The 27,228-nt window shown below is 47.6% G+C and overlaps 1 protein-coding gene across 1 annotated transcript in view; it reads left to right on the forward strand.

The window, feature by feature from the left end:
- abca1b (ATP-binding cassette, sub-family A (ABC1), member 1B) overlaps positions 1-27,228 on the forward strand; it is an 87,993-nt gene that overhangs the window by 7,222 nt on the left and 53,543 nt on the right. Inside the window, 5 exon segments of the mRNA XM_056285898.1 lie at positions 6,764-6,877; positions 6,880-6,904; positions 7,513-7,631; positions 17,859-17,980; positions 19,864-20,067. Of these exon segments, the coding sequence (XP_056141873.1) occupies positions 6,764-6,877; positions 6,880-6,904; positions 7,513-7,631; positions 17,859-17,980; positions 19,864-20,067 (584 nt within the window).

The raw sequence follows: 27,228 nt of genomic DNA on the forward strand, positions 1-27,228 counted from the left end.
AATGTTTCGGCCACGGTGCCCCATGGGAGGTTTTTTTTTTTTGCTGCGCTAATTAATGTTCTGGAGAAGGTCCAGTTTCCTGAGATAATTGATTTTATCTAAATGCTGCTGTTGATTCATATCTCCTCGGGCGCCATGACCCTTTGCACCAACCTGTACGCAGATAGGAGCTGTTTATACGCCGGGAGATAAAGTGGGGGACGTCGTGGAGGACACTTGTATCAGTCGCTGTCATCGCCAACTCAACGGCAGCGTGATTAGAGACTCCTCGTACCCTAGACGTGAGGTTCATTTATCGACTTTTGTGTTTAATTGGCGATAAGTGACTCCTCGTAGGAAGCTGAAGTTTGCAGAAGTAATCCCCCCCCCCCCTCAAATCAAACTAAAAGGTCCTCGTTTCATTAAATGCGACGTGATGCAGGTTGTGTGTTCAAACCAGTGTTGATTTATCAGCACAGTTTATTGGTTTTAAATCATTTATGGGTCCGTTTTATTGCTCCTTGCAATCTGGTTATCAAGGTTGTGTATGTGAGGTCTGGTGAAGGTCACCGGTGAGGAGGCAATTACATAATCACATATTTTCATCCCATTAACAAAACGAGTGTACGGATCAACTCTGATCTGCTGGAATAAATGGTTTATCTTCTCATTACTACTACTACTACTACTACTACTACCACTATTACTACCACTACTACTAATAATAATAATTATTATTATTATTTATACAAGAAAACAATTTGAATTGGATCTGTTTGGCTGTTAGTGTTTAATATCTTCAGCTTAAATTCCTCGTTAAGATGGATTTATGACGAGAACAATGGTAGACTAAATTCAAATTCTTAGGTTGCCAAGATTACTAATAATCAATTTTTGACAGTCAAGGGTCAGATGAAGGCAGGCTTGGGGGGAGTAACGGGATACAGTAACGGGCGGTGTGTAATCAGGATAACAAAAAAAATGTAACTCTGTACCAATACAGTTACTGTATAGCAATACAGTTACATAAAATTACATGTAATCGGATTACGATGCAATTTTTAAGGATTACATTTTGAAAGTGATATAAAATAAACGTTTTACCCACAGCGTCACGCCACTGCCGCCGTGGGTTGTGCATCTTAAACTGTGGTCACTCACTCACCAATGGATGAGAGGGACGCTGAGTAGGGACGACTGCTGTATAGATAGCCCCTTAAGGCAAATTCGTAATTTGTGATATCGGGCTATACAATTAAAAACAGACTTGACTTGACTTGCCGATAACCGGGAATCCCCATTGGAATCCCCACCTTAGCGGCACATAAGCGTGACGTAAGCGTTCTGTCGTCCAGTCCATGCTGACTCTGCTGTCTGCGTTTGGAAATCTCTACCCCGCCTCAGCTGTCTGTCAGCAGCCGGCTAACCTGCCTTCACCAGGCTGGCTGACTGTCTGTTTAGCAGCCGGCTAACCTGCCTTCACCAGGCTGGCTGACTGTCTGTCAGCAGCCGGCTAACCTGCCTTCACCAGGCTGGCTGACTGTCTGTTTAGCAGCCGGCTGACCTGCCTTCACCAGGCTGGCTGACTGTCTGTTTAGCAGCCGGCTAACCTGCCTTCACCAGGCTGGCTGACTGTCTGTCAGCAGCCGGCTAACCTGCCTTCACCAGGCTGGCTGACTGTCTGTTTAGCAGCCGGCTGACCTGCCTTCACCAGGCCGGCTGACTGTCTGTTTAGCAGCCGGCTGACCTGCCTTCACCAGGCTGGCTGACTGTTTAGCAGCCGGCTAACCTGCCTTCACCAGGCCGGCTGACTGTCTGTTTAGCAGCCGGCTAACCTGCCTTCACCAGGCCGGCTGACTGTCTGTTTAGCAGCCGGCTGACCTGCCTTCACCAGGCCGGCTGACTGTCTGATTAGCAGCCGGCTGACCTGCCTTCACCAGGCCGGCTGACTGTCTGTTTAGCAGCCGGCTGACCTGCCTTCACCAGGCCGGCTGACTGTCTGATTAGCAGCCGGCTGACCTGCCTTCACCAGGCCGGCTGACTGTCTGATTAGCAGCCGGCTGACCTGCCTTCACCAGGCCGGCTGACTGTCTGTTTAGCAGCCGGCTGACCTGCCTTCACCAGGCCGGCTGACTGTCTGTTAGCAGCCGGCTGACCTGCCTTCACCAGGCCGGCTGACTGTCTGTTTAGCAGCCGGCTGACCTGCCTTCACCAGGCCGGCTGACTGTCTGTTAGCAGCCGGCTGACCTGCCTTCACCAGGCTGGCTGACTGTCTGATTAGCAGCCGGCTGACCTGCCTTCACCAGGCTGGCTGACTGTCTGTTTAGCAGCCGGCTGACCTGCCTTCACCAGGCTGGCTGACTGTCTGTTAGCAGCCGGCTAACCTGCCTTCACCAGGCCGACTGACTGTCTGATTAGCAGCCGGCTAACCTGCCTTCACCAGGCTGGCTGACTGTCTGTTTAGCAGCCGGCTGACCAGCCTTCACCAGGCCGACTGACTGTCTGTTTAGCAGCCGGCTGACCTGCCTTCACCAGGCTGGCTGACTGCAGAAATGTCCATTCCATCCATCATCCCAACTGCTTATGCTGCTCTCAGGGTGGTGGGGATGCTGGAGGCTATCCCAGCAGTCACTGGGCGGCAGGCGGGGAGACACCCTGGACCGGCCGCCAGGCCATCACACACACAAACACACACACATTCATACCTAGGGGCAATTTAGCACGGCCGAGTCACCTGACCTACATGTCTTTGGCCCGTGGGAGGGAACCGGAGCACCCAGAAGCAACCCTCACAGACACGGGGGGAACATGCAAACTCCACACAGAGGATGACCCGGGACGACCCCCCAAGGTTGGACAACCCCGGGGTTCGAACCCAGGACCTTCTAGCTGTGAGGCGGCTGTGCTAACCACTGCGCCGCCGTGCCGCCCCTGCAGAAATGTGTTGAACCAGAACAGTTGTCATGTCGGCTCCGTGGGAAGAAGTCAGCAGCGTTTGTACGTATCGATCGGTTTTATTTCCACGCCCACCGTGGCGAATGAGGGGAGTCTGCCTGTAGCTAACACAGATAAGCTCACAGACAGACTGGGAGCCTTGATCAGTCAATGCAGGTACGGTTAATAAGTTCAGAACACATCTATAGCGGGGGGGGGGGGGGGTCGCGTGGATCGATAGATTTAATAAAATCTGGACCGTGAGATGCTCGAGTGACGGACATCAAAAACACTTCTAATAAATCCACTTTCGTTAGTCTTTGACATATTACGTATTTCAAAATCCCTCGGAATGGTCATAATATGACTGAGATGGCAGGAAATAAGAAAGTTGGATCGGCTCATCTGGACACAACGTCTCCCGATAAACGTCGTGTCCAGATGAGCCGATTCGACTTTCCCGTGATTAAATCAAATAATGTGATTTTGTCAAGAAATGAAAAAGGGCACATTTGTACATTTGTACAGTGGTACGTCGTGTTCATTGAATTTGTTTTGCGTGTTGCTTTTTGTTTTGCCAGTAAAGCCCGTAGCCAAGACATCATGTAGGCTACACGTCTGGTTTCTGGAGACACGTCACTGGTCTGCTTACTGTCGGCGGGTGTCTGGCCTACTGTATATCCCCCTTTACACGAACCTGTCAAGCCTGCCTCAGTCTGAACTGCCACCACGCTGTGTGCGCATCAGTAGAATCGGGGAAATAGTTATTTATATAAAAAAGGCAACCTTTTCCATTGGGGGGGGGTCACGAGGGTAGGGGCCGTGGGAGAGCTGAGATTTAAGTAGCCTTATTTTTCTGAGCCAAAGGAGGTAACCCTACCGACGGGCTGCCCAAAATGGTCTCTTATCCCGGCTTGCATGTAGTAGGGTGACCAGATGCCAACCCACCAGCTGTGGGACTGGGATCTGTAGGCCTCACTGCCTGAATTTCTCTCATGATGTTCTTTTTGACGCCCGATTTGTCGATTGAAAATACATTGTGGATGCTCTTCACTCGTGTAGCGGGCCTGAAAGAGAGGCCGGGTGTCCCCGTTTTACTTTCTTGATATCTTTTGTAGTTTTTTTTTCTTCTTCTTTTCTTCATATTTGGCGTTGAGGTAATCCGAAAGTAATCGGATTACATGACTTTAATATTGTGATACTTGGAGTAAGTTACCGGATACATTTTTCAACAGGTAATTTGTAATTGTAACAGGATACATGTATAAATTGACCCTCCAAACCCTGCATACAGGACACCTGGACAATAGGTTGAACCAGTATCCTGGTGGTCCCCTGGAGGGGGAAGGGAACAGGAGGGACAATGGATACTCTGTCTTGCTTCGAGAAAGAGTGCTTGCATCATAAATAGGAAACTTGTTATAAGAAATTTTCACCAACCGGGGGAAAGAAATGTTAAGACTAGAAATTTAATTTAAGATAATCTTTCTTTTTTTAGAGGAAATGTCTTGAAAGGTGCGTGGGGCACGACACTTTTACCTGCAATATCTTGAAATAAGTAATGTGAGACCTGAGACGAGATAAAAACAATATCTTGTTAAGCTTGTCCTTTTTTTTTTCTTTTTTTTTTTTTCCTGGCAGTGTGGCGAGGGTCATATTTTGGCGTCTGTTGACTCGTTCTCGAAAATGGTTATCGTCTCGTCATTGTCCGAGTTCACCGCCGGCTAAGACCTGTCATCTTTCCTGTTGTTCTCCAAAAGCAGAACTGGAGAAGGCTAACGGTGCTTTCAGTTCTGCCTGGTCCCCGTCGACGCCAGACGGAGGAATACTTGGGCCGTGATTCACTCGGCATGTGAGTTTTGGGGCATGTTGAAACTGGTCCCCGCTCGGCCGGAGAGGAGGAACGAGTTCCCCGCTCAACCCAGGCGAGGCTGCAAGCCAACCTTTGGAAGACGATTGATGTAGGACGATAAGCCTGTTAATCAGAATCAGCCTTTATTGACTGCGGCGAGTTTGTCCCCGGTTGTCAGAACCCTCCACGGAACTTCACGTACATATCCACATCCCGAGGCTTCCAGGGGGAATTCTCTGATAAAACCGGACAGTTTTTGACGAGGTGGACCCAAACTGGTTTGTTTTGCAGATGAGGCGCTTCCCCCTGCGTAATGCAATTCAACCTTTAGTGTCCCCGTGTATCCTCGCGCCTGTAACACGCAGGATCCTGAGCGGGGGCTGTCGATGATGATGCGCCACACTGCAAAAAAAAGGCCCATCCGAACAAGTTCGACGGTCTTAGAACCACCCGGAAAAGATCTCGTCAGGTTGTCTCAGGAATCACTTTTCAAAAGTGTCTTTGTGAGATTATTTATCAGGACTTGAGCATTTCTTGTTTGGGGTATTTTCTTACTTGAATATGCAAAATGTTGTTTCTGATCTGGCCTTTTTTTTTGTTGCCGTGCAGTTGCAAAAGTCAGCTGTAAAGTCCAAGATGGCCGCCGGTATTTTCCACTTTAAACTGCAAAGCCTTCGGGGTTATCTTATCACTTGTTTGGCGTAGCAATAGGCCAGCTGGCAGTCTTAAAGGTTGGTGATAGCAGGTCCGCTCTTTTTGAGCAATTCCACAAATCACTTCAGAGGAAAATCGTGCAGGGGTAAAGGTTGTAGGCCCCTCCCCCCCCGCCCACCCCCGCCCCGATAAGTGAGGAGGAGGCTTCCTGGATGCTACGGGACAGTTCAGCTGATGTTACTACTCCGCTCCTCTACGGCTGATAAGACAATCTGGGGTTAAATGTGAGGCTATCTACCTGCAGACGCAGCCATCTGGGCTTTCGTTTCTCCGGATCGCTCCGTCCTGTGGGAACAAGATGTTCCCGGCAGATTCAAGTGGCGTGATAACTCAGTGCCCACGTTTCTCAGAATCAGACCAAATATGCCTCTTTTTTTTTTTTTTTTTTATACAGGCTTTTTTCACCGGCGTCCTATGTGTACCAAGACCCCTCACAGATGAGATTACGTGATGCCGACACATCTGTTGTTAATAGCACTGTGTGTATTTCTGTTAATGGTGTGTATACACGGTGTGTATTTCCGTTGTGTTTTACAGCTTGTGGCAGTAACACCACCAAGGAGGGCTTAACAATATAGCGTTTCAGACTCGCGTTGCAACATAAGCACGTGCGATAGTCACATGAACCTTTGGGCCCCGTCAGTCATGTTAGGCCAAAACTTACTGCTTGATAGAAAACAAAATCCAGCAGTATTTCTACTTTTCTTGTTGCTACTTGGGAAGAAAAATATTCCAGTGCATCTGAGAAACGATAGAATTCAGTCTTGATCGGAACCCGGGTTCTTACTGTTGATGGTGTGTTGCACCGTATCTGGAAAAAGCTCCTCTACAAGCTCGGTCTGTCGCTGCTTGCTTACACTCACCACCACAATATGACTTACTCTTCTTCATCCGGGTGCTTTGTTGATGTAAATATGATGCACCACACAGTATAACATGTAGTATAACAGAAGGAAGGGGTACAAAAGTGTGTCTGAAAGAAACATGTGTTGTGTGTAAATTCTTCTGAATTGTAGGTTTAATCGGCAGCACTGGATAAAAGCCGTAATAAGGGGGTGCCTCCGTAGCCCCCCCCCCCCCCCATGTCCTGTCTGTCTCTGCTATGGACTATGCAATAAAACAATGCCAAAAAAATAATAATAAGATGACATCTATTGCCCATTTCATCCGGGTCTTCTCTCCTCTCTCTCTCTCTCTCTCTCTCTCTCCCTCTCTCTCTCTCTCTCTCTCTCTCCTCTCTCTCTCTCTCCTCTCTCTCTCTCTCTCTCTCTCTCTTGTCCACAGGTCACTTCCCTAACAAGGCCATGCCCTCAGCGGGCACCCTGCCCTGGATTCAGGGCATCATCTGCAACGCCAACAACCCCTGCTTCCGTCACCCCACCCCCGGAGAGTCGCCGGGGTCGTGGGCAACTTCAACGATTCCATGTGAGATGATTCTCAAACTATATACACACCCACACACACACACACACACACATACACACACACACACACACACACACACACCCCTTATCCCCTGACTTTATTAGCACCAGAGATTAGCAACGATTTCAAGGCCGGGCGTGGGCCGAATAGAACTGAGCTGAACAATGAATTTTGTCGTTAAGCGAGTGTAAATGTTGTTTCTGTTCAATTATATTTGACAGAGAGATTTATAAGTAGGCGTTGTTAGGATTCTGTGTCGTCACAATATAATTGCTGACTTACTGTACAACTTACTCGTTAATTCAGCGTTACGAGCAGCAGACACTTCGACTAAATGAAGCCAGTTGACTTGACTGTAACATTTCTCTTCTGGTTTAGTAAAAGTGCCTCGCAAATTGTCTGATAATCGTGAAGCAAACACACTATAGTGAAACAAGCAGTATTATCTGCTGGTGGGGTAAGAAAATATCCCCTTTAAATAAGTATTGTGAGACACGAAACAGGATAGAATAGCTTGCTAAACGTGTCATGTTTTACAGCATAGAAGAGTCAACCTTCTGCATTTTGTCCTCACTCTTGTCTGTTTCTGGGGTTTTTCTTTTCATCAGCATTTCTCGGTTATTCTCGGACGCCAAGAAGATCCTCCTTTATAGCCAGAACGACAGAAATCTGGAGGGTTTCAAGGAGCTCGCTAACGCCCTGAAGGCCCTGCAGGCGTCTTCTCCAGGTAGGACGAGCCGCCCGACGAGCAACCCGCCGGCTGCAAAAACACGGCGGTCAACAACACTCACCCCCCCCCCCCCCCGCTGTCACTGTGAGTTTGTCTGGGTCGGTGGCTTTCAAACTGCGGGCCGTGACCCACAAGTGGGTCACAAAAGAGGGTAAAAAAAAACACGTTTTGCTTGGAGACAGAATTTTACATGAAAAAGAGAAAACATTTATTTTCATTTTTTTTAAAATTTTTATTGTCATACATTTACTTATGCAGCATTCAGTGCAAATTGATCCCAAAATATCATTAAAATATTGTTTAAAGTTGACCTGGCCATGACTGAAGTTTGAAAAGGGGAATGGCCGACTGAACTGTCGAACAATACTAAGAGAGGAATGTTAACGGGTAATTATAATTTAGTACTTATCATTATTGTATTACAAAATACCTGGTGAGTCCCGGGCCGGGAAGGACCTCCACAGGCGGGTCACAGCGTCAAAAAGTTTGGGAGCCACCGGTTCCGATAAGACATCAGACAAATGTGTATAATGGCAGTACGGCGGCCCAGTGGTTAGCGCTGCCGCCTCACAGCAAGAAGGTCCGGGGGTTCGATCCCCCGGGCCGTCCCAGGTCCTTTCTGTGTTTGGGTTTCCGTGTTCTCCCCGTGTCTCCCACCAACAAAAAGACATGCATGTTAGGGTTAATGCTCCTGCCTGTGCCCCTGAGCAAGGCAGGGGAAAGAAGGACTGGAGTTGGTCCCCGGGCGCTGCAGCTGCCCACTGCTGCTATACCGTCGGATTGGTTACATGCAGAGGACAAGTTTCGCTGTAATCTGTACAATGACAAAATAATAAATAAATAAATAATTAAATAAAGTGGGTAGTGCAGAACATCAGCTAGATGAGAGTACGTCCACACCGACACGGATAAACTGGAAAATGCGTCTTTATTCTCCCTGTTTTGGCCTAGCGACACCGAGTCGGCGTTTTCGACCCCCTAAAACGGAGGGTGTCGAAAAAACGCTGGCGCGCGGTTGTCATGTGACCGGCGTAAAAGCTGCCAGGTCAGGTGGCCTGCACATGGCCAGTGGAAGAGACGCCTCGGCGTCTCTCGTCTGTTTCGGCGTTTCGCTGCGGACGGCGAACTTGTCCAAAATCACCAGAAAGCACGAGGGCGAACGGAAAACCTTACGCCTGTTTTAGCCGTTAAGACGTCCATCCGTCCGCTATCCGAGCCGCTTGTCCCGCTGTCGGGGTGGCGGGGATGCTGGGAGCCTATCCCAGCAGTCACTGGGCGGCGGGCGGGGAGACGCCCCGGACAGGCGCCCCGACCAACCAGAGGAGGCGCTAGTGCGAGCCACCAGGACACACACACACCCACATCTGGCTTCCCTCCCGCAGACACGGCCAATTATGTCTGTAGGGACGCCCGACCGAGCCGGAGGCAACACGGGGATTCGAACTGAAGATCCCCGTGTTGCTAGGCAACGGAATAGACCGCCACGCCACCCGGGCGCCCCCTTGTACTCGTTTTTAATGTAGAATACGAAAGGAGATTTAAAAATCATCATTATTATTATCATTGCGGAGTCTCTATGCCGTGTTAGAAGGCCGTTTGTCGAGGCGCTCAGGTGTGTGAAGTCTTTCTGACTCACTGACTTGGCATTTCACCGCTGAGCAGAATGAAAGGAACTTGGCTCCGCGTCCCCGTCTCCACGCTAGACTGTTGCATGGAGACGTCTTATGGAGTTGCATTGTGGGCTTTTTGGGTAGCGTGTGTGTGTGTGGGGGGGGGAGGGGCGGGGGGGTACTTTCCTACTCCTGCTCCGACATGCCATCACCCCTCCTCCTCCCCCTCCTTTCCTGTCGCCCCCCCCCCTTTTCTCAGTCTATAGAGGTTGGTCGGCATTCGCGCCCTTTAACATTTAACTCACTCCGGTTTCCTTAATGACTCCGCTCATTAAAACTCCAGTGTCTTTCGGTTTAATGGGATCGGCGGTGGGATGGTAGCACGCCGCGGCAGGTTGTCCCGTGTGTGGGGGCGCGTCACGTGACCACGAGAGTATTCTGTCTTGGCAGAGGAACAGATGGGAGATTTTGCCTGTAACCTTTTTTTTCTTCCTTTCTTTCTTCTTCTTCTTTTTTTTGCATTCTGACGTGCTTGGCCTTCACAAAAAAAAAAAGCCCCCGGAGAAGCCGTGCCCTGTTATCGTCTTTCTCATCGGCGCTGGGATGATGGGGATGATGCAAAAGTTTAATTTTCAAGCTTTCACAAGTATGTAAGCTCACTGGGCGGCTGGAGATAGGCCCAGAAAACGGAGAACCGAGGGAGTTATGAAAGAGCGTCCTGACACGGTGGAGGTCACGGGGACGAAAGGTCACCGAGAGACCGTTTCTCATCACGTAGCCCCCGCTCCTCTGAGCTACGATCTGGTTTTTCCTCCCCTAGACCGACGTCGACGCTTCCGTGTATGGAACATGTTGACTTCACGCGGCGGGGGTTTGAATTTCATCCCGGTGACTCATTTTATTACAAAAGCCACGTGGACTCGACGCAACCCTCCCCTACGGCTGGCCGTAGGTGTGTCAGAATGTGACCCGTGTGCTCGCGGCGTGATTAATAAGTGCTATTAGAGCACTTTGATGCTGATAACGCGCCTCCTGATGATTCAGGAATGTCGGTATCAGCAGAACCCATCTCTCCTTATGTAAGCATGAGGACCACACGGAAGACAGATTCAGGATTCATTCATCTAAGGCTCTCTATCCCGTGAAGGCTAAGTGGGGTTCAACAGAAATACAAGCAGCTAATGACCGTGGCTGTTTATCGCCCAAACTCGTTTGCAGTGTTCATCGGTGACGTAGCTGAGGAGCTTAAACTGGGTGTACGCATGGATTTTGATGATGCTAATATGCTGAGCGTTCTCTCGCGTGTCGATGAGATCATTTTTACTGGCAGAAAAAGAGGAACGCGTTCCTTAAAGAAACCCAATAAAAACTTGAAAGGGAAGAAAAAGGGGAACCCTTGCAGATAATGCTGAACTGTGCTGATGAGTGGGGTAGGTAACGGAGACCCAACGAAAGGCAAGTTATGCACTTTAGGAAACCGCCATGCAGCAGAAGTAGTTTCCAATTTTCTTCTGGAAATCAGATATTTGAGTGCACGAGTAAAATATCCGGACCTGTATTTGGGTGAACGTTTAACGTTTGTTTATGGTACCTCCTCTTTAGCTAACTCTGTAAGAGTCGGTGGGCTGCTTGGCAAAACAAAACATCTTGGTGATACGGGTTATGCCACTTATACCAAATTGTTCATACGTGTGTTTGCCCCATTTTAGATTACTCTGCAGGGGTTTGGGGATACAAAAGGTATGTTAAAGGTGAGAATGCTCAGGGCGTCTGGGTAGCGTGGCGGTCTAGTCCGTTGCCTACCAACACGGGGATCCTGGTTTGAATCCACGTGTTACCTCCGGCCTGGTCGGGCATCCCTACAGACACAACTGGCCGTGTCTGCGGGTGGGAAGCCAGATGTGGGTATGTGTCCTGGTCGCTCCACTAGCGCCTCCTCTGGTCGGTTGGGGGCACCTGTTCAGGGGGAAGGGGTCACTGAGGGGAATAGCGTGATCCTCCCACACGCTACGTCCCCCTAGTGAAACTCCTCACTGTCAGGTGACTCCACGTGTATCGGAGGGGAGATGTGGTAGTCTGCAGCCCTCCCTGGATCAGCAGAGGGGGTGGAAGAGGAGGGCATCTCAGAAGAGTAGGGTAATATTGGCTGGATACAATTGGGGAGAAAAGGGGGGGATACAAAAAAACCCCAAAAAACAAAAGTGAGAATGTTCAAGCCTTAGAGATAGGGTGAGGAGCTCGGCCATGTGGAGGGAGCTCCCCTTCGCATCGAGAGGAGCCAGTTGAGATGGTTTGGGCATCTGATTAGGATGCCTCCTGGGCACCTTCCTTTGGAGGTTTACGGGGCACGGCCAACTTGGAGGAGACCCCGGGGTAGACCCCGACTACATGTCCAGTCTGGCCTGGGAACGCCTCGGGATCCCCCTGGAGGAGCTGGGCGCATTGCTGGGGAGAGGGACGTCTGGAGTGCCCTACTTAGCTTGCTGCCACCGCGACCCAACTCCGGAGAGGCGGCTGAAGATGAGATGAGATGAGAATTTTCAAAATAGAGCAATAAGGTATTTCTTGGGAGTACACAAGTTTGAACCTTTATTAGCAATTACAGGCGATATGGGATGGGAACCATATGAGATTAGATGGGAAGCCTTATGGAACAGACTAATCGGTATGCCTAATGATGGGATAGCTAAAAAGATATTCCACCGGGGTGTCTCAATAGGAGGTGCATGGCCGAGTGACATAGCAGATCTTTGTCAACAACTTGGTAGCTACCCTCTGTTTCAACACATATAAGTAAAGGAGATATTGTAACAGTGTAACGACCACGGATGTGTAGACTCGCTAGCCCTTGGCTAACGGGTCGGACCCTTTAGTTGACTGGTTAGCGCGGTCGCCCTTGGTGTGGGTAACCAGGTTCGATTCCCGGGCTGCCCTCTGGAGAAGCCCCTGGGCGTCAGCTAGCTCGGAAGTGAAGGAGACAGGATCTCCTTCACAGGCGACAAGTGGCCGCCGGTGCTCATCAACTTCTTCTCCAGCCAACGCGCACGCCTCAGTGGGTCGTGAGCCTCGGTTGCCTCGTTGGTGGCGGCGGGCTCTCGCGGGGAGAGGTCCGGCTTCCTCATCCGGGCCACCGTTCCCTCAGCCACCTCTCTGTTCTGTCTCACCCTCTCACCGTCTCTGGGTTCGCGTCCCGCTGGATGCTGTACAGCTCCTATTCGTGGCTCATCTCTTCGAGAACCATGTTGAGGGTGGCGAGGGTGGTGCTGAGCTGGCTGGCCAGGTTTGAACACTGCAGAGAGTCTTCGGCTCCTCTCTATATCCCACCGCCGCCGCCGATGTAACGCGAATTCTCGGGGCAGCTGAGTCCAGCATCTAAAATCTCCTAAATTGAACCGATGAGTAAAATGATATCGTAAGTGATGTGCATCATGGCAAAAACCATGAAAATAAGACCCAGGTTAATTGAACTTTCCTTTAAAAACCCTCGCCATGTCGATCCCGCGTCTTTTCCCCTGTCACTTTGAACCCACACCGGGAGGCCAAAGGTCAAGGACAGCTGCAAAAGAATGGCGTCCTTAGGGCTGGTGGGATCCAATGTGTTGCTCATCGCCACGTCTGCCACCGGGGTTTTGAGCCCAGACCTTTCCCCCCCATCGCCTGTGCTATGCAGTCGTCGTTTAACGTGGGGGGGGGAGGAGGGGGAGAGTCGGCGCCCTCAAAAGGGAGGGAGGACCGCCGCGGTTTGAAATCCGGCACTGGAAACGCAGCAGCGTGAGCCGACTAACTGCCGTCTCTTTAATGTCCGCAACTGTTTGCAGGTCTCGTTAAAAAGAGCCCCGGCAGGTATTGTTTTGGAGCCCGAGCGCTTCCCTCACAGCGAGATCCAGCCTTGTTGGTTTCCCGCTGGGTGTCACCGAGTTTGAGAACACAGCTTCCACTGTTTTGTGTTAACGTCCCCGCATGGCCGCTCTGCAGCTGGACAAATTGTTCTCTCACGTGTGAAAATGTGGACAAGACTCGTTTATTCCCCCGTCCCGAGGTCCCCGCAGAGGGCCGTGTCTCTCACCTTGTTCACGTCCACGGTCGTAGTAACACAATACCGCTGTGTATAACACGACATTTTCACATACTGTAACGACGATGATATGATGCGCCCAAGTTATAGCAGTCTAATGTAGTGGATGTAATTATATATTGATTTAATAACAGATAACAATGTTATCTAAGGTTATTTACTACGGCCTCTTATGCAGTTCACATCCACTGTTTCGTCAGAATCAGAAATGCTTTATTCATCCCCGAGGGGAAATCAGGTCCTGTTACAAACACCCACACGCTAGCGAAGGAAAACTAAAAACCAATAGAAACCAATAGAAATGAGAAAAACAGAAGTAAACAGCAACAGAAGATGAAATCAGAAGTAGAAATGAGAATAAAATGTGCACCATGCTGCAGCATACAGCACCCTAGCTAGGCTGCACCGCTGCAGGACGAAACAAGCGGCAACGGCACGAACGCCGCATCCTGGCATGTTAATGCCTTGCCACATCCACTGCCACCCAGTTTGCCCTCCTGCACCTACCACATGCAGTAGCTAACTTGTGGTTAATATTATTAACTTGACTTGACCGGACATCCACGGCAGCGCACACAAGGGACGCCCCGAGGGTTGTTGAAAGACGGGCGTCCGCACAATGGAGGAATAGACGCACAACAGAGCTTCATAAAATGGCATAGCTGACCCGATTTAGAGGGAAGCCTCTAACCTCGGATGTGTGAGGGAAATTATGATAACGTCTGGTGTTTTACCCCCCCGGGGGCCCCAGCTCAGGTCCCCGAGACGTAAACTGACACGCCTGTCTGGGGCTGTAGCGGGGATTAGCCGCAACGCGCTGCGTCTTCGGGCCTCTGGAGTCCCCACGCAGCGGGGAAACGAGACAGGCGGAGAGCCAAGGAGAGCTAGCATCCACTACTCGTTTGGGGTGGGGGGTTTGGACCTCATTTCGAAAATCAAATCTGCAGGCGTCCGAGGTTGAGCGACGTGTTCGATGTCGTTCTGGACGCACGGGGTCCGTATGCATGTTAACCACGGAGTGAACAATTCCTCTAATGATCTGGCGCCTCATGCCGCGTCACGCTGTGGGGCAGCGGGGGAAGATTTGTCGCTAATTTACCTCAATCGCTCAGGAGCCATTTGATGTCTGTAGGTTTTAGATCTACAGAGAACCTGTTTGAACACCCCCCCCCCTCACCACCACCACCACCACCACCTTCCCTTTCACTTCATCTTTTCCTCATAAGGTTGTTCACCCAGAGATGTGAGGGGGGCTCAGTGTTTTCAGTATCTGCCACCTCCTGGCCTTTTGTCCCTCCACAACCCCCCCCCCCCCTACTGTCCCCCCGTCTCTACAAAGGTTTCCGACGCAGCCACAGAGTGGAAGGAGCTGCAGGCGGTGTGTGTGTGTGTGTGTGTGTGTGTGGAGGAGCCAGTGGGCTCTTGTTCTTACCTGGGACAGAGGCGTCGTATTTACCACTTCCTGTTCACCGCTTCCCTGCCAGTGACTCAACGTGTTAATTGTGAGCCGCTGACACAACGGAGACGGTGACTGTGTAAAATGTGTGCCCCCCCCCCCACCCCCCACCCCCATCCCCCCGGCAGCACTGATCTGGGAACAGTTGTCAGGTCGAGCAGACGTCAGAAACAAGGGGGCGCCCGGGTAGTGTAACGGTCTAGTCCATTGCATACCAACACGGGGATCGCCGGTTCGAATCCCCGTGTCACCTCTGGCTTGGTCAAGCATCCCTACGGATACGACTGGCCGTGTCTGCAGGTGGGAAGCTGCATGTGGGTATGTGTCCTGGTCGCTGCACTAGCGCCTCCTCTGGTTGGTCCGGGGAGGAACTGGGGGGAATAGTGTGATCCTCCCACATGCTACGCCCCCCTGGTGAAACTCCTCACCGTCAGGTGAAAAGAAGCGGCTGGCGACTCCACATGTATGGGAGGAGGCATGTGGTAGTCTGCAGCCCTCCCCGGATCGGCAGAGGGGGTGGAGCAGCGACCGGGACGGCTCAGAAGGGTGGGGTAATTGGCCAAGTAAGGAGTCGTCAATCTGCTGGCTTCCTCCCTAAAACATGAATGAGTCCTGGACTTTCATTTGATGTTAACGCTGGTGAGAGCTGCTTTGTGGGTTATCTTATGACCCAACTGTGCCGTAAAACTGGAAAATTGAAATCAGTGAGCACAAAAAGACGGACTGTTGTAAAATTTAAGCTGCAGGCTCAGACCTCGCTCATTCAACAGCTAACTTTGACCCACTTAAGCTGTGTGTGTGTGTGTGTGTGTGCGTGGGTGTGTGTGTGGGTGGGTGTGTGTTAGCATACCAGAGTAGAGGAGGCATTTTGGGCATTCATTCTGGGGATGATAGGAAACAAAAACCATTCGGTGCGAAGTTGTGCTACTTAGTCAGATGGATTTTAACATGTCGGCATTGTGCAGGAATCACAGTGGTGATGCGTGCTGACGCGATGGTTTCTACACCTCTGAACTTTTGAATTTGAATTATATGAGTGCTTACTCATTAAAACGTACTCTTTCTTTTTTTTTGTGACACACGGAGTTTCAAATAAATGCTTTTTGTTGTGTGTTTTCTTTGGAATATCGCAGGTTTCCCATTTTAACGTTGATAAAGTAGGGAAGGAGCCTTAAAAAGATAGATTGGCAATATTTATAATGTTGGGATATCTGAGAAATTGTAAAACGTATTGAAATGGTGCTGAAATATTGTTGTAATATTGAATCGGGAGGTGCCCGCTCATTCCGAGCCCTAACTAATACCAGAGCTAACTAATACCAGCCCTAACTAATACCAGCGCTAACTAATGCCAGCCCCAAGTAATACCAGCCCTGACTAATACCAGCTCTAACTAATACCAGCCCTAACTAATACCAGCCCTAACTAATACCAGCACCAAGTAATACCAGCTCTAACTAATACCAGCCCTAACTAATACCAGCCCCAAGTAATACCAGCTCTAACTAATACCAGCCCCAAGTAATACCAGCCCTGACTAATACCAGCCCCAGCCCTAACTAATACCAGCTCTAACTAATACCAGCCCTAACTAATACCAGCCCCAAGTAATACCAGCTCTAACTAATACCAGCCCTAACTAATACCAGCCCTAAGTAATACCAGCCCTAAGTAATACCAGCCCTAAGTAATACCAGCCCTAACTAATACTAGCCCTAAGTAATACCAGCCCTAAGTAATACCAGCCCTAACTAATACCAGCCCTAAGTAATACCAGCCCCAAGTAATACCAGCCCTAAGTAATACTAGCCCTAAGTAATACCAGCCCTAACTAATACCAGCCCTAAGTAATACCAGCCCTAAGTAATACCAGCCCTAAGTAATACCAGGACACAATAAACAAGACAAACAAACAATAGAACCATGTTTTCCATGCTATTTGGGTTATGGATGGACTTCAGTGGTATTATTGTTGGTTTTTCTGTTCACTTCTCTCTCTGCTAATGACATTTCACTATATTTAACATTAAATATCCTCTGAAGGAGAGTATAATAATAATATTAATGACAGTAATAATAATACACAGGTTCGGATAATGGATGGATGAAATAATAATAATAATAATAATAATAATAATTACATTTCTATAGTGCTATTATATTATTATATTGTATTATATTATATTAATAATATTATAATATAATATTATTATTATAATATTGTCGCAGTTGCCGCGCAGCAGGAGGGTCCTGGGTTCGAGCCCCGGGGTTTACCAACCTTGGGGGTGGTCCTCTGTGTGGAGTTTGCATGTTCTCCCCGTGTCTGTGTGGGTTTCCTCCCACAGTCCAAAGACATGTAGGTCAGGTGAATCGGCCGTACTAAATTGCCACTAGGTATGAATGTGTGTGCGTGTGCGTGTGTGTGTGTGTGTGTGTGTGTGGGCTCTGTGTGTTGGCCTGTCCAGGTTGTCTCCCCACCTGCTGCCTAATGACTGCTGGGATAGGCTGCAGCATCCCCGCGACCCTGAGAGCAGGGTAAGCGGTTCGGATAATGGCCGGATGGATCATTATATTATTATATTTATATAGCGTGTCCTGTCTGTGTCCACCCCTTACCTCTTGCAAATAGAAGCACTCAGGGCTTTCTGACACATCTAAGATAGAGGGACGTCTGCTTGAAGGATTAAGAATACAATATTTGCATCTTTCGGTACCCTCAAGTCCTATCTAGCAAAGCCACGCTTGTTAAAACACGCATTTCTGACAACAAAAGGGGAACGCTCAATGCGAGGTAATCTCCAAACAAGGGTTCTGCACGTTTTGAGTGTGCCCCGCCTCGGCGGAGGAAACTTTGACCTGCAAAACAAGTGAGCGCATGTCTCTCCGAACAATGAAGACACAGCCGGGGCTGAGTTTGAATGGGCCTGAAAGCCAATACAGGACTTAAGCGAAGGAGGAATGTTGCTGGAGAGCCTCGGCGTTGGGTTTCTGTGGGTTCTGAGTGTTCCCGTTTCAGCTAGCCTGTAATAACCTCTCTGCAAAGGTGAAAGCTGGCTTTCCAAACTTGTCTCCCTCTCCCACAGGCTTCAAGTTAAAGGACTTCCTTCACGATAATGAGACGCTGTCCACCTTCCTCCTCCGAAACGCCTCCTTCTCCGAACACGCAGTGCGGGAGATTTTGGAGGCCGACGTGAACTTGGAAAGAGTAAGGAGAAACTCCCTCGCCCCAACATGCTCATTATCACTCCGCACTTTACGTGGAAATGTTCATTTCTGTAGTGGAGCAGCGGAGCAAGATTATAACCTTGCCAGCGGCCAACAGGCCGGAGGTCGAGGTTCAGAGACACAGTGCCCTATAAATAGTTGGAACGACAACAGGGACACACAAGCACCGCTGTTGTGTGACTTTGTTGTACAATACAGGCTCATTGTCTTGGGTTTGTAGCTGGTCTGGTATTGACTGTGCAGGTTCAGCTCAGCAGCTAGTGTTACATATTAGTTACATCGTATCCGGGCTGCACACTTAACACTGATGTTGTTAGATAGATGCTTTCACACCACGTCAGCAGAGCTCGTCTGAGCCCTGCTTTCAGCTAACCGACGGCCCGGGGAATCGAGCCGGCGCGTCAGAAACACTTAAAAAAGCTTTTATCCAAAGATTGATTTGTTCGAACACGTCAAAGGTGGCGGAGAACGTCGTGTTTACATCTCTGTCTATGGTGTTTCTGTGAAGTCCTACCTGAGAGAGAGAGAGAGAGAGTGGTGGCGGGGGTGCAGAAGGGTATGTTCTGCCAATTCTCTTACCAAGGAGGATTGTGCTGTTAATTAAAAAACCCACAAGTTTGAGTTTTGAAGCCAGATTCACGAGAGGAGTTTCTCTGTTGTTGTTGTCGAAAAGTGCTAAGGGAAGCAGTAAGAGCCCGGGACAGAGGTAAAAAATGTAAATTTGAGCAGATCTGCCCCACTTCGCTAGAGATAAAGATGGTGTCAAGGACACTTGCGAACCTGCTTCAACTAAAAACAAACAGCAAGTTTATCGGGTTCTCAGAGATCAGAAATGCTTTTATTGCCATGTGCACAAAGAGTTCAGCTCGGCGTTGTTGGTATCGAGAACAAAATAAGATAAATAAAAATAAGGTAAAATAAGTATGTGGGAAAAAAATATGAAATATATTATTATATATTATTATGAAATATATTATATAATTTATGTATTATTATATAAAATATTATTATTACTATTATGAAATATATGATAAATATGTAAAATTAAATGATAAATAAAGTGTTCCTGATATATATAAGTACACACTAATAGACCTGTCACATTTCACACATGACCTGCTGCCAATTTACAGCAGGGCCAGTGGCGATATGGCAGCAATTCAGGTCATGCACATTGCTAGCTTGAAGATAAAGGCCTGTATGCAGCCGGAGTCACATGGATGCCAGGCCTCTGATTCGTATGTGCAGGCCCCCGCAGGGGTGGGCGATCTTATCCAAAAAGGGCCGGCGTGGGTGAAGGTTTTCATTCCGACCAAGCAGTTACACACCTGTGTCTCCTAACCAAGTTCCTCAGCAAAGACCCTACTGGTCGGTTAGTGGGATCAGGTGTGTAACTGCTTGGTTGGAACAAAAACCTGCACCCACACCGGCCCTTTTCTGGGTAGGACCGCCCACCCCTGTGTGCCTGCTGAAAGAAAATGGTGAATGGGTTTGTTAAAGAGGGGCCAGTGATATTTGGCCCGGGGGGGGGGGGGGGGGTTGCACTCAGATTGTTCTGAAAATTTGGAGTATATTCTTTATAATACAGTTGCAGCTTGGATGCGCAATGGTGAAGAGTAGACATAGTTTGGTAAATGAATTGAAATGACTATTTTGATAGAATAGAATTTGAATTTAAAGTCGTGGAGAATCTTTGCAGTCTCTCATTTCTGGATGGTACACAGTATTTGCAGATAGCTCTGTGGTGCAGCACTGATATATCTTGAAATATCAAGACACAAGCCCATGTAAGTCATCCTCCCTCCTTCCTCCCTTCATTCTTTCTTCCTCCTCCTCGCTTCTCTTCTCCTCTTTCCTCCGCAGGTTCTAATGAAAGGGTTTGGGGTCCACCTGAACGACATGTGTAAGAAGAAGGGGGGCTCCAACAGCCTGGAGGACTTTGTCATCATCTCAGACCGGCAGGTTTCCTGGGTGGTGCAGGAGATCATCTGCCAGGCTCCTGTTTCCTGGCTTAACCAAGCTCAGAGCCTCTTTCTCAGTGACCTGGACTTCCTCAAACCCATACTGGTAAAACCCTCAACCGACTTCGCAGATTTACTGATCCATCACTCACCCTCCGAGTTTGCTGACATGTTGGCGTGGTTTGAATGTTCGTTTGGGCCCCTAACTGTAGAGGCAGATTCAGAGGCTATAGCTACACTAACACACACACACACACACACACAAAAAGAAAAAATGAAAGCACATCTTTTTTCACTTTCTTTTTTGGCCTCCCGTCCACACTCAGTCAGGGTTTTTAACCGCTGGCAATTGTTATTTTCGAAAACGCTGTCGAAAGTGGGGGAATTTGAAGACATCAGTCTGTCGTTGTCGTGTGGATGGGGAAAATAGACCTTTTTTGAAAATGCTGATGTTTGTTGTGATGTTTGTCACACGCTTGTCATGTGATCTCATGTGAAGCTGCGGGTTCAAGTGGCATGCACTTCCCCGAAAAAGAATCAGAATGAGAAACACTTTGTTTAATTTCATGCACTTGCGCACATGAAGTGAAACGAAACATAATTTCCCCGAGCCCACAACAGTGCAACACAAAGACAGAAACACACATCTAAAATCTACAAGAACACATATATCCAAACTAACACATATCTAAAAAAAAATCACTGTCCAGGAGAATGGACGCCAGCCAGGATGACTGTCGGAACTGCCAGTCTGCATGGGTTAGCAGTTAGCTTAGCCTGCCCCGCTTCGGCGTCCTGTCAGACCGCCCTCGGTGTTATCTGAGCTGCCGGTCTGCATGGGCTAGCAGTTAGCTTAGCCTGCCCCGCTTCCGCATCCTGTCAGACTGCCCTCGGTGTTATCTGAGCTGCCGGTCTGCATGGGTTAGCAGTTAGCTTAGCCTGCCCCGCTTCCGCATCCTGTCAGACTGCCCTCGGTGTTATCTGAGCTGCCGGTCTGCATGGGTTAGCAGTTAGCTTAGCCTGCCCCACTTCTGCATCCTGTCAGACCACCCTCGGTGTTATCTGAACTGCCGGTCTGCATGGGCTAGCAGTTAGCTTAGCCTGCCCCGCTTCCGCATCCTATCGGACCACCCTCGGTGTCATCTGAACTGCCGGTCTGCATGGGTTAGCAGTTAGCTTAGCCTGCCCCGCTTCTGCATCCTATCAGACCACCCTCGGTGTTATCTGAACTGCCGGTCTGCATGGGTTAGCAGTTAGCTTAGCCTGCCCTGCTTGGGTGTCCTGTCAGACTGCCCTCGGTGTTTCCTCCGCGGGTGCAGCTCTGTTTTTTACTGGTTCGGTCAAAAGAAACTTAAAGGGGGGGGGCATTTTTGTGTGTATGTATGTGTTTTTGAGGTTTTTATATCATTTTGTGGCTTCCGAGCAGTGTTCCCTATGTAATCAAATTTCAAATTCTGGTTGAAGTACGCAGTATATGTTTTAGCATCGAAATGCTATTTTCCCGAGCCGCTCTAAAAATCACGTGACCTAACATTGGTTTCTGCACTTTTTGGGGGGGGCATCAGCGCTAACCCGCGTCCCTGGTTTTGCTACCGGCTAAGTGGGCATTTCCATTTGAACCACCCAGAAAAGAACGCAGATGGTGTCGCCCTTTAAGGCAGTGGTTCTCAACCTTTTTGGGGTCCTGGACCCCCTGCGTATTTTTTATCTACCCTGAGGACCCCTCCACCTGATCTTGGGGGAAGGGGGTTGCAATTTGATAGAAACAGTAGAAACTGCATTTTAAATTGCATTATAGCATTTATTCACTCTTTGGGGCAAAAATAAGAGCTTTCAGGTGTAACTTAGATATAGTTAACAAAACAGAATTCTTATGCAGTAACTTTCAGATATATGTAACAAAACAGAATATGTATTCAGTAACTTTCAGATATATGTAACAAAACAGAATTCTTATGCAGTAACTTTCAGATATATGTAACAGAACAGAATTCTTATGCAGTAACTTTCAGATATCTGTAACAACACAGAATTGTTATGCAGTAACTTTTAACAATGCAAACGGGAGCGAGATCTCTTATTAAAATACAATAAATGACACTTGTGAAACAGATGTAATTAGAAAAAAAAGTCCTGTTACCCTTTATAGTTTAGGTAGATAAAGGCCTCAGTCACATTTGAGTAAAATAATCCTATTTCTATAAATGTCATAGGATCTTTTTTTTAAAGATATTTTATTTTCACGGACCCCTTGCAATTACACCACGGACCACTAGGGGTCCGCGGACCCCCGGTTGAGAAACACTGCTTTAAGGGACCGTACTTGTGTTTTTGGATGTTGTAGCCCATTTGCAACAACTCACATCTACTCCACCTCACTCCCGACCGTTTTCCCAAAGCACGCCCGTTGTGTTTTAGCTTTCGTTAACGTGTTTTTCCTGCCTTCTAGGCAGCTGGTGGTCTCCATTCGTTTCAGTTTGTTATGAAAACAAACTTGCAGAGACTTGAAACTTGCTCGAGACGGGACACGGTAATGAAACAGTACACATCGTCCACTTTAACCCACAGTTGGGTTAATTAGTACGAGAGGTCGTGCTGCTTGAAGGGCAGATCGATTTGAGAAGTTGTCCAGGTCGGAAACGTGGCCTATCTCAAGCGGGTTCCCCGTCTAAAATGGGGATATCACACTGAAGTGAGTGGCTGCCTGGAAGGCAGGCAGAACAACAGAAACCAGAAGAGTCCAGTCGGTAGAGTTCAACGCTCCGCCGGGCGTAGCTCCGCCTCTCGGGTGCCTGGACTCTGGCGAAGAACCAGGCGCTGAACTGCAGCAAGAACCAGGTTTTTCAAAGGTTTTGAGTGACCGCGACCACGAGAGGTTCTCGAACATACAGTCATAGCTGTGCACAGAAGTTGCCAGGCTGACAGGCCCAGTAGTATGTGAGATTAGCACACACACACACACACACACACATACACACACACACAACACAGGGGCAGAAAAACCAGTTTTTCCTTCCATTATAAGATTTTGCAAAAGTAAAAAAAAAAAAAGTTTCATATGGAGTGCTCAAGATAAAAAAAAAAGATCCATCTGGGGCATCTGGGTAGCGTGGCGGTCTATTCCGTTGCCTACCAACACGGGGATCGCCGGTTCGAATCCCCGTGTTACCTCCGGCTTGGTCGGGCGTCCGTACAGACACAATTGGCCGTGTCTGCGGGTGGGAAGCCGGATGTGGGTATGTCTCCTGGTCGCTGCACTAGCGCCTCCTCTGGTCGGTTGGGGGCGCCTGTTCAGGGGGGAGGGGGAACTGGGGGGAATAGCGTGATCCTCCCACGCGCTACGTCCCCCTGGCGAAACTCCTCACTGTCAGGTGAAAAGAAGCGGCTGGTGACTCCACATGTATCGGGGGAGGCGTGTGGTAGTCTGCAACCCTCCCCGGATCAGCAGAAGGGGGTGGAGCAGCGACCGGGACGGCTCGGAAGAGTGGGGTAATTGACCGGATACAATGGGGGAGAAAATGGGGAACCCCCCCCCCCCCAAAAAAAGAAAAGTTTTGCCTGTCAGTCTGTGGATGTGCAGCCGATCTGAACTTGCACTTTCCAGAAAGAAAAGCTGGTAACACTTTAGTATGGGGAACATAGTCACCATTAATTAGGTGCTTATTAGCATGCAAATTAGCAACATATTGGCTCTTAATTGGTCATTATTACGTACTCATTAATGCCTTATTCTGCATGGCCTTATTATACAACCAGTAAGCCATTAACTATGAGTTTTCCCTCTATAACCTCAGAATTATTGCTTAATAGCATGCAAATTAGCAACATATTGGCTCTTAATTGGTCATTATTACGTACTCATTAATGCCTTATTCTGCATGGCCTTATTATACAACCAGTAAGCCATTAACTATGAGTTTTCCCTCTATAACCTCAGAATTATTGCTTATTAGTAGTACCATCTCAATATGCTTTGCTTAGTATGGCCTTTATAAGGTGGTAGTACCACAAGAAGAGTTATTCTGCCTTACTAACACTTAATGAATATGGTCTGTTCTTACATTACAAAACACAAAACTACAAGTGTTCATAGTGTTACATTACTCTAAATTAAGTTTTTGTTACTTAGAATATGTTCCCCATACTAAAGTGACATCTTGATCATTACTAATTCACTAGTAATTAAGTTTTTTTACTTAGAATATGTTCCCCATACTAAAGTGACATCTTGATCATTACTAATTCACTAGTAATTAAGTTTTTTTACTTAGAATATGTTCCTCATACTAAAGTGACATCTTGATCATTACTAATTCACTAGTAATTAAGTTTTTTTACTTAGAATATGTTCCCCATACTAAAGTGACATCTTGATCATTACTAATTCACTAGTAATTAAGTTTTTTTACTTAGAATATGTTCCTCATACTAAAGTGACATCTTGATCATTACTAATTCACTAGTAATTAAGTTTTTTTACTTAGAATATGTTCCCCATACTAAAGTGACATCTTGATCATTACTAATTCACTAGTAATTAAGTTTTTTTACTTAGAATATGTTCCCCATACTAAAGTGACATCTTGATCATTACTAATTCACTAGTAATTAAGTTTTTTTACTTAGAATATGTTCCCCATACTAAAGTGACATCTTGATCATTACTAATTCACTAGTAATTAAGTTTTTTTACTTAGAATATGTTCCCCATACTAAAGTGACATCTTGATCATTACTAATTCACTGGTAATTAAGTTTTTTTACTTAGAATATGTTCCCCATACTAAAGTGACATCTTGATCATTACTAATTCACTAGTAATTAAGTTTTTTTACTCAGAATATGTTCCCCATACTAAAGTGACATCTTGATCATTACTAATTCACTAGTAATTAAGTTTTTTTACTTAGAATATGTTCCTCATACTAAAGTGACATCTTGATCATTACTAATTCACTAGTAATTAAGTTTTTTTACTCAGAATATGTTCCCCATACTAAAGTGACATCTTGATCATTACTAATTCACTAGTAATTAAGTTTTTTTACTTAGAATATGTTCCCCATACTAAAGTGACATCTTGATCATTACTAATTCACTACTAATTAAGTTTTTTTACTTAGAATATGTTCCTCATACTAAAGTGACATCTTGATCATTACTAATTCACTAGTAATTAAGTTTTTTTACTTAGAATATGTTCCCCATACTAAAGTGTTACCGAAAAGCTTCACCATGCGACCATAACAAAGCTGGGTAAACCATATATGGTCAAACGTGTCCGACTCACATCTGCGGTGGGTTCAGATATGACTTCCACATTTTTTTGAATTGTCAAAATTCTTTTTGATAATTTTGGATCGTGTCACTGCCTGACTGTGTGAGCAGAGAGTGAATGAAGAGATGGAGCGATGATGGCAAGAACAAATGTTTTTCCAAGTTTTTGAATCACACCCACACACACACACACACACACACACACACACACACACACACAATCCCCTTCGGGCTATCCACCTGGTGAGGATAAAAATCTAAAACACTACAGTTTGATTTGGAAGATTGTCGAGGGTGATGTAAAGTATAAAGTAAATGGGCCCTAACATCCAAAAAACACCAATATATAGTTCTTTAAAAGTTTTACTGTTTTTTTTCCCACGTTTCAATGTGGACGCACAATTTTTCAGAACAATCTGAAAGCGCCGGTGTGGACGGAAAACCTTTCACCCGTTTTCGAAATGAAAACAGCGTTTTCCAGTTTCTCCGGATTAGTGCGGCCATGGCCGGGGTCCGACTGGTTTACAGTCCTCTGTCTAACGCCAGTCACCCTCCCTGTCAAGAGAATGGACACCTCTTGGCTCAAAATGAGAAAGAGTTTCCGGTAACACTTTCTATGAAGCTTGCATCTATAACGCCCTATAAGCATCTATAACGCCCTATAAGCATCTATAACGCCCTATATGTGTCGCTATAAGTCATTGTAAGATTCATTATAACCATGTATACACCCTCACAACGCCTCATAACCACCTTTATGATACATTATGTCAATTTGAAACGTAATTTGTACATTATAAATATGTCATCATTAGCTTGTTTATCTGTCAAATGTCATAATGCGTCATAGCCAACTTGTTTTGCTGAAGTTTTGCGGAGATGCACAGTGAGACTTCAGTGCTATTTCACAGTCTTCAGCCATAGCCGTTTGTCATTGTAATACACATTATAGGAAAGTATGGGCGTTATAGATGCTTATAGGGCATTATAGATGCTTATAGATGCTTATAGGGCATTATAGATGCAAGCTTCATAGAAAGTGTTACCGGGTTTTCTATTGGCCCGTCGGCTTGGTGTCTCCATAACAGTGGGCTGAAGGTGGGGGTGGGGGGGCGGAAGGACCAGGGGGTCCTATTTGAAAGAGATGAGGGTTGAATGACGTCGGTGCTGGTCCCCCAACACCTCCTCGCCCACAGTGAACCCGACGTAAAGGTGGTCGTCCTGTCCCATTGGGCATCAGATGCGGCCCTGCGAGGGCGATCTGCCGCTGTGCTTCCCAATACGAGAGCCTGGTTTACATGCACTGTGGCAGTCAACACAAACAAAAGCAAAAGGAGGAGAAGAAAAGGAGGAGGAGGAGGAGGAGGTGGAGGGGAGGAAAGGCGAGGCAGCGTAGGCGGAGGCATGCCACTGCTCGTTCCAGAACTTTTCTCTCTTCGTTTTTGTAGCCCGGAGACACACTTGGAGAAGCTCGTGCATGTTGGAGCTTCGAGCCGGCCGGCCCGACCGAGCCTTTTGACAGAAATAAAGCCCCGCCGTGGGACAAGGAACCGAGTCATCTCGGTTCTGCTGGAAAATTTCCACACTCAATTGTTCGCTTGTTTGTTGAGTTTTGGTGGTTTTGTGCCCCTGATCGCCTCTAAAGAGGGGACGTTAGCGGAAGAAATGATCTGTTATGCTCCTTCGCCCGCATTCCTCTCGGAATTTCATTCACTAGGAAAGCCTCACCGATCAAGTTCACGTTGCGTCACAGCGACAGCTTTATTGCCAGGTTGTTGGAAAGCGGTCAGGGGCAATCAGGATGGTTATTATCACCCAGATAAAATGTGGACGGTATCGCTGCGTCATTTAATCGGTTATGGGATGGATTGGAACGAGGCGAGCGATTCCGATCGGGGCAAAGTGCTCCTCTCGGGTTCCTGTGGTTTGTGGCTCGGCGTTGGTGTCCTCTGATCACCTAACTGCGGCTCAAACTTCCTGTTTTTCCCCC

This window comes from Lampris incognitus, chromosome 1 (assembly GCF_029633865.1).
Source record: "Lampris incognitus isolate fLamInc1 chromosome 1, fLamInc1.hap2, whole genome shotgun sequence".
NCBI classification, from domain to species: domain Eukaryota; kingdom Metazoa; phylum Chordata; class Actinopteri; order Lampriformes; family Lampridae; genus Lampris; species Lampris incognitus.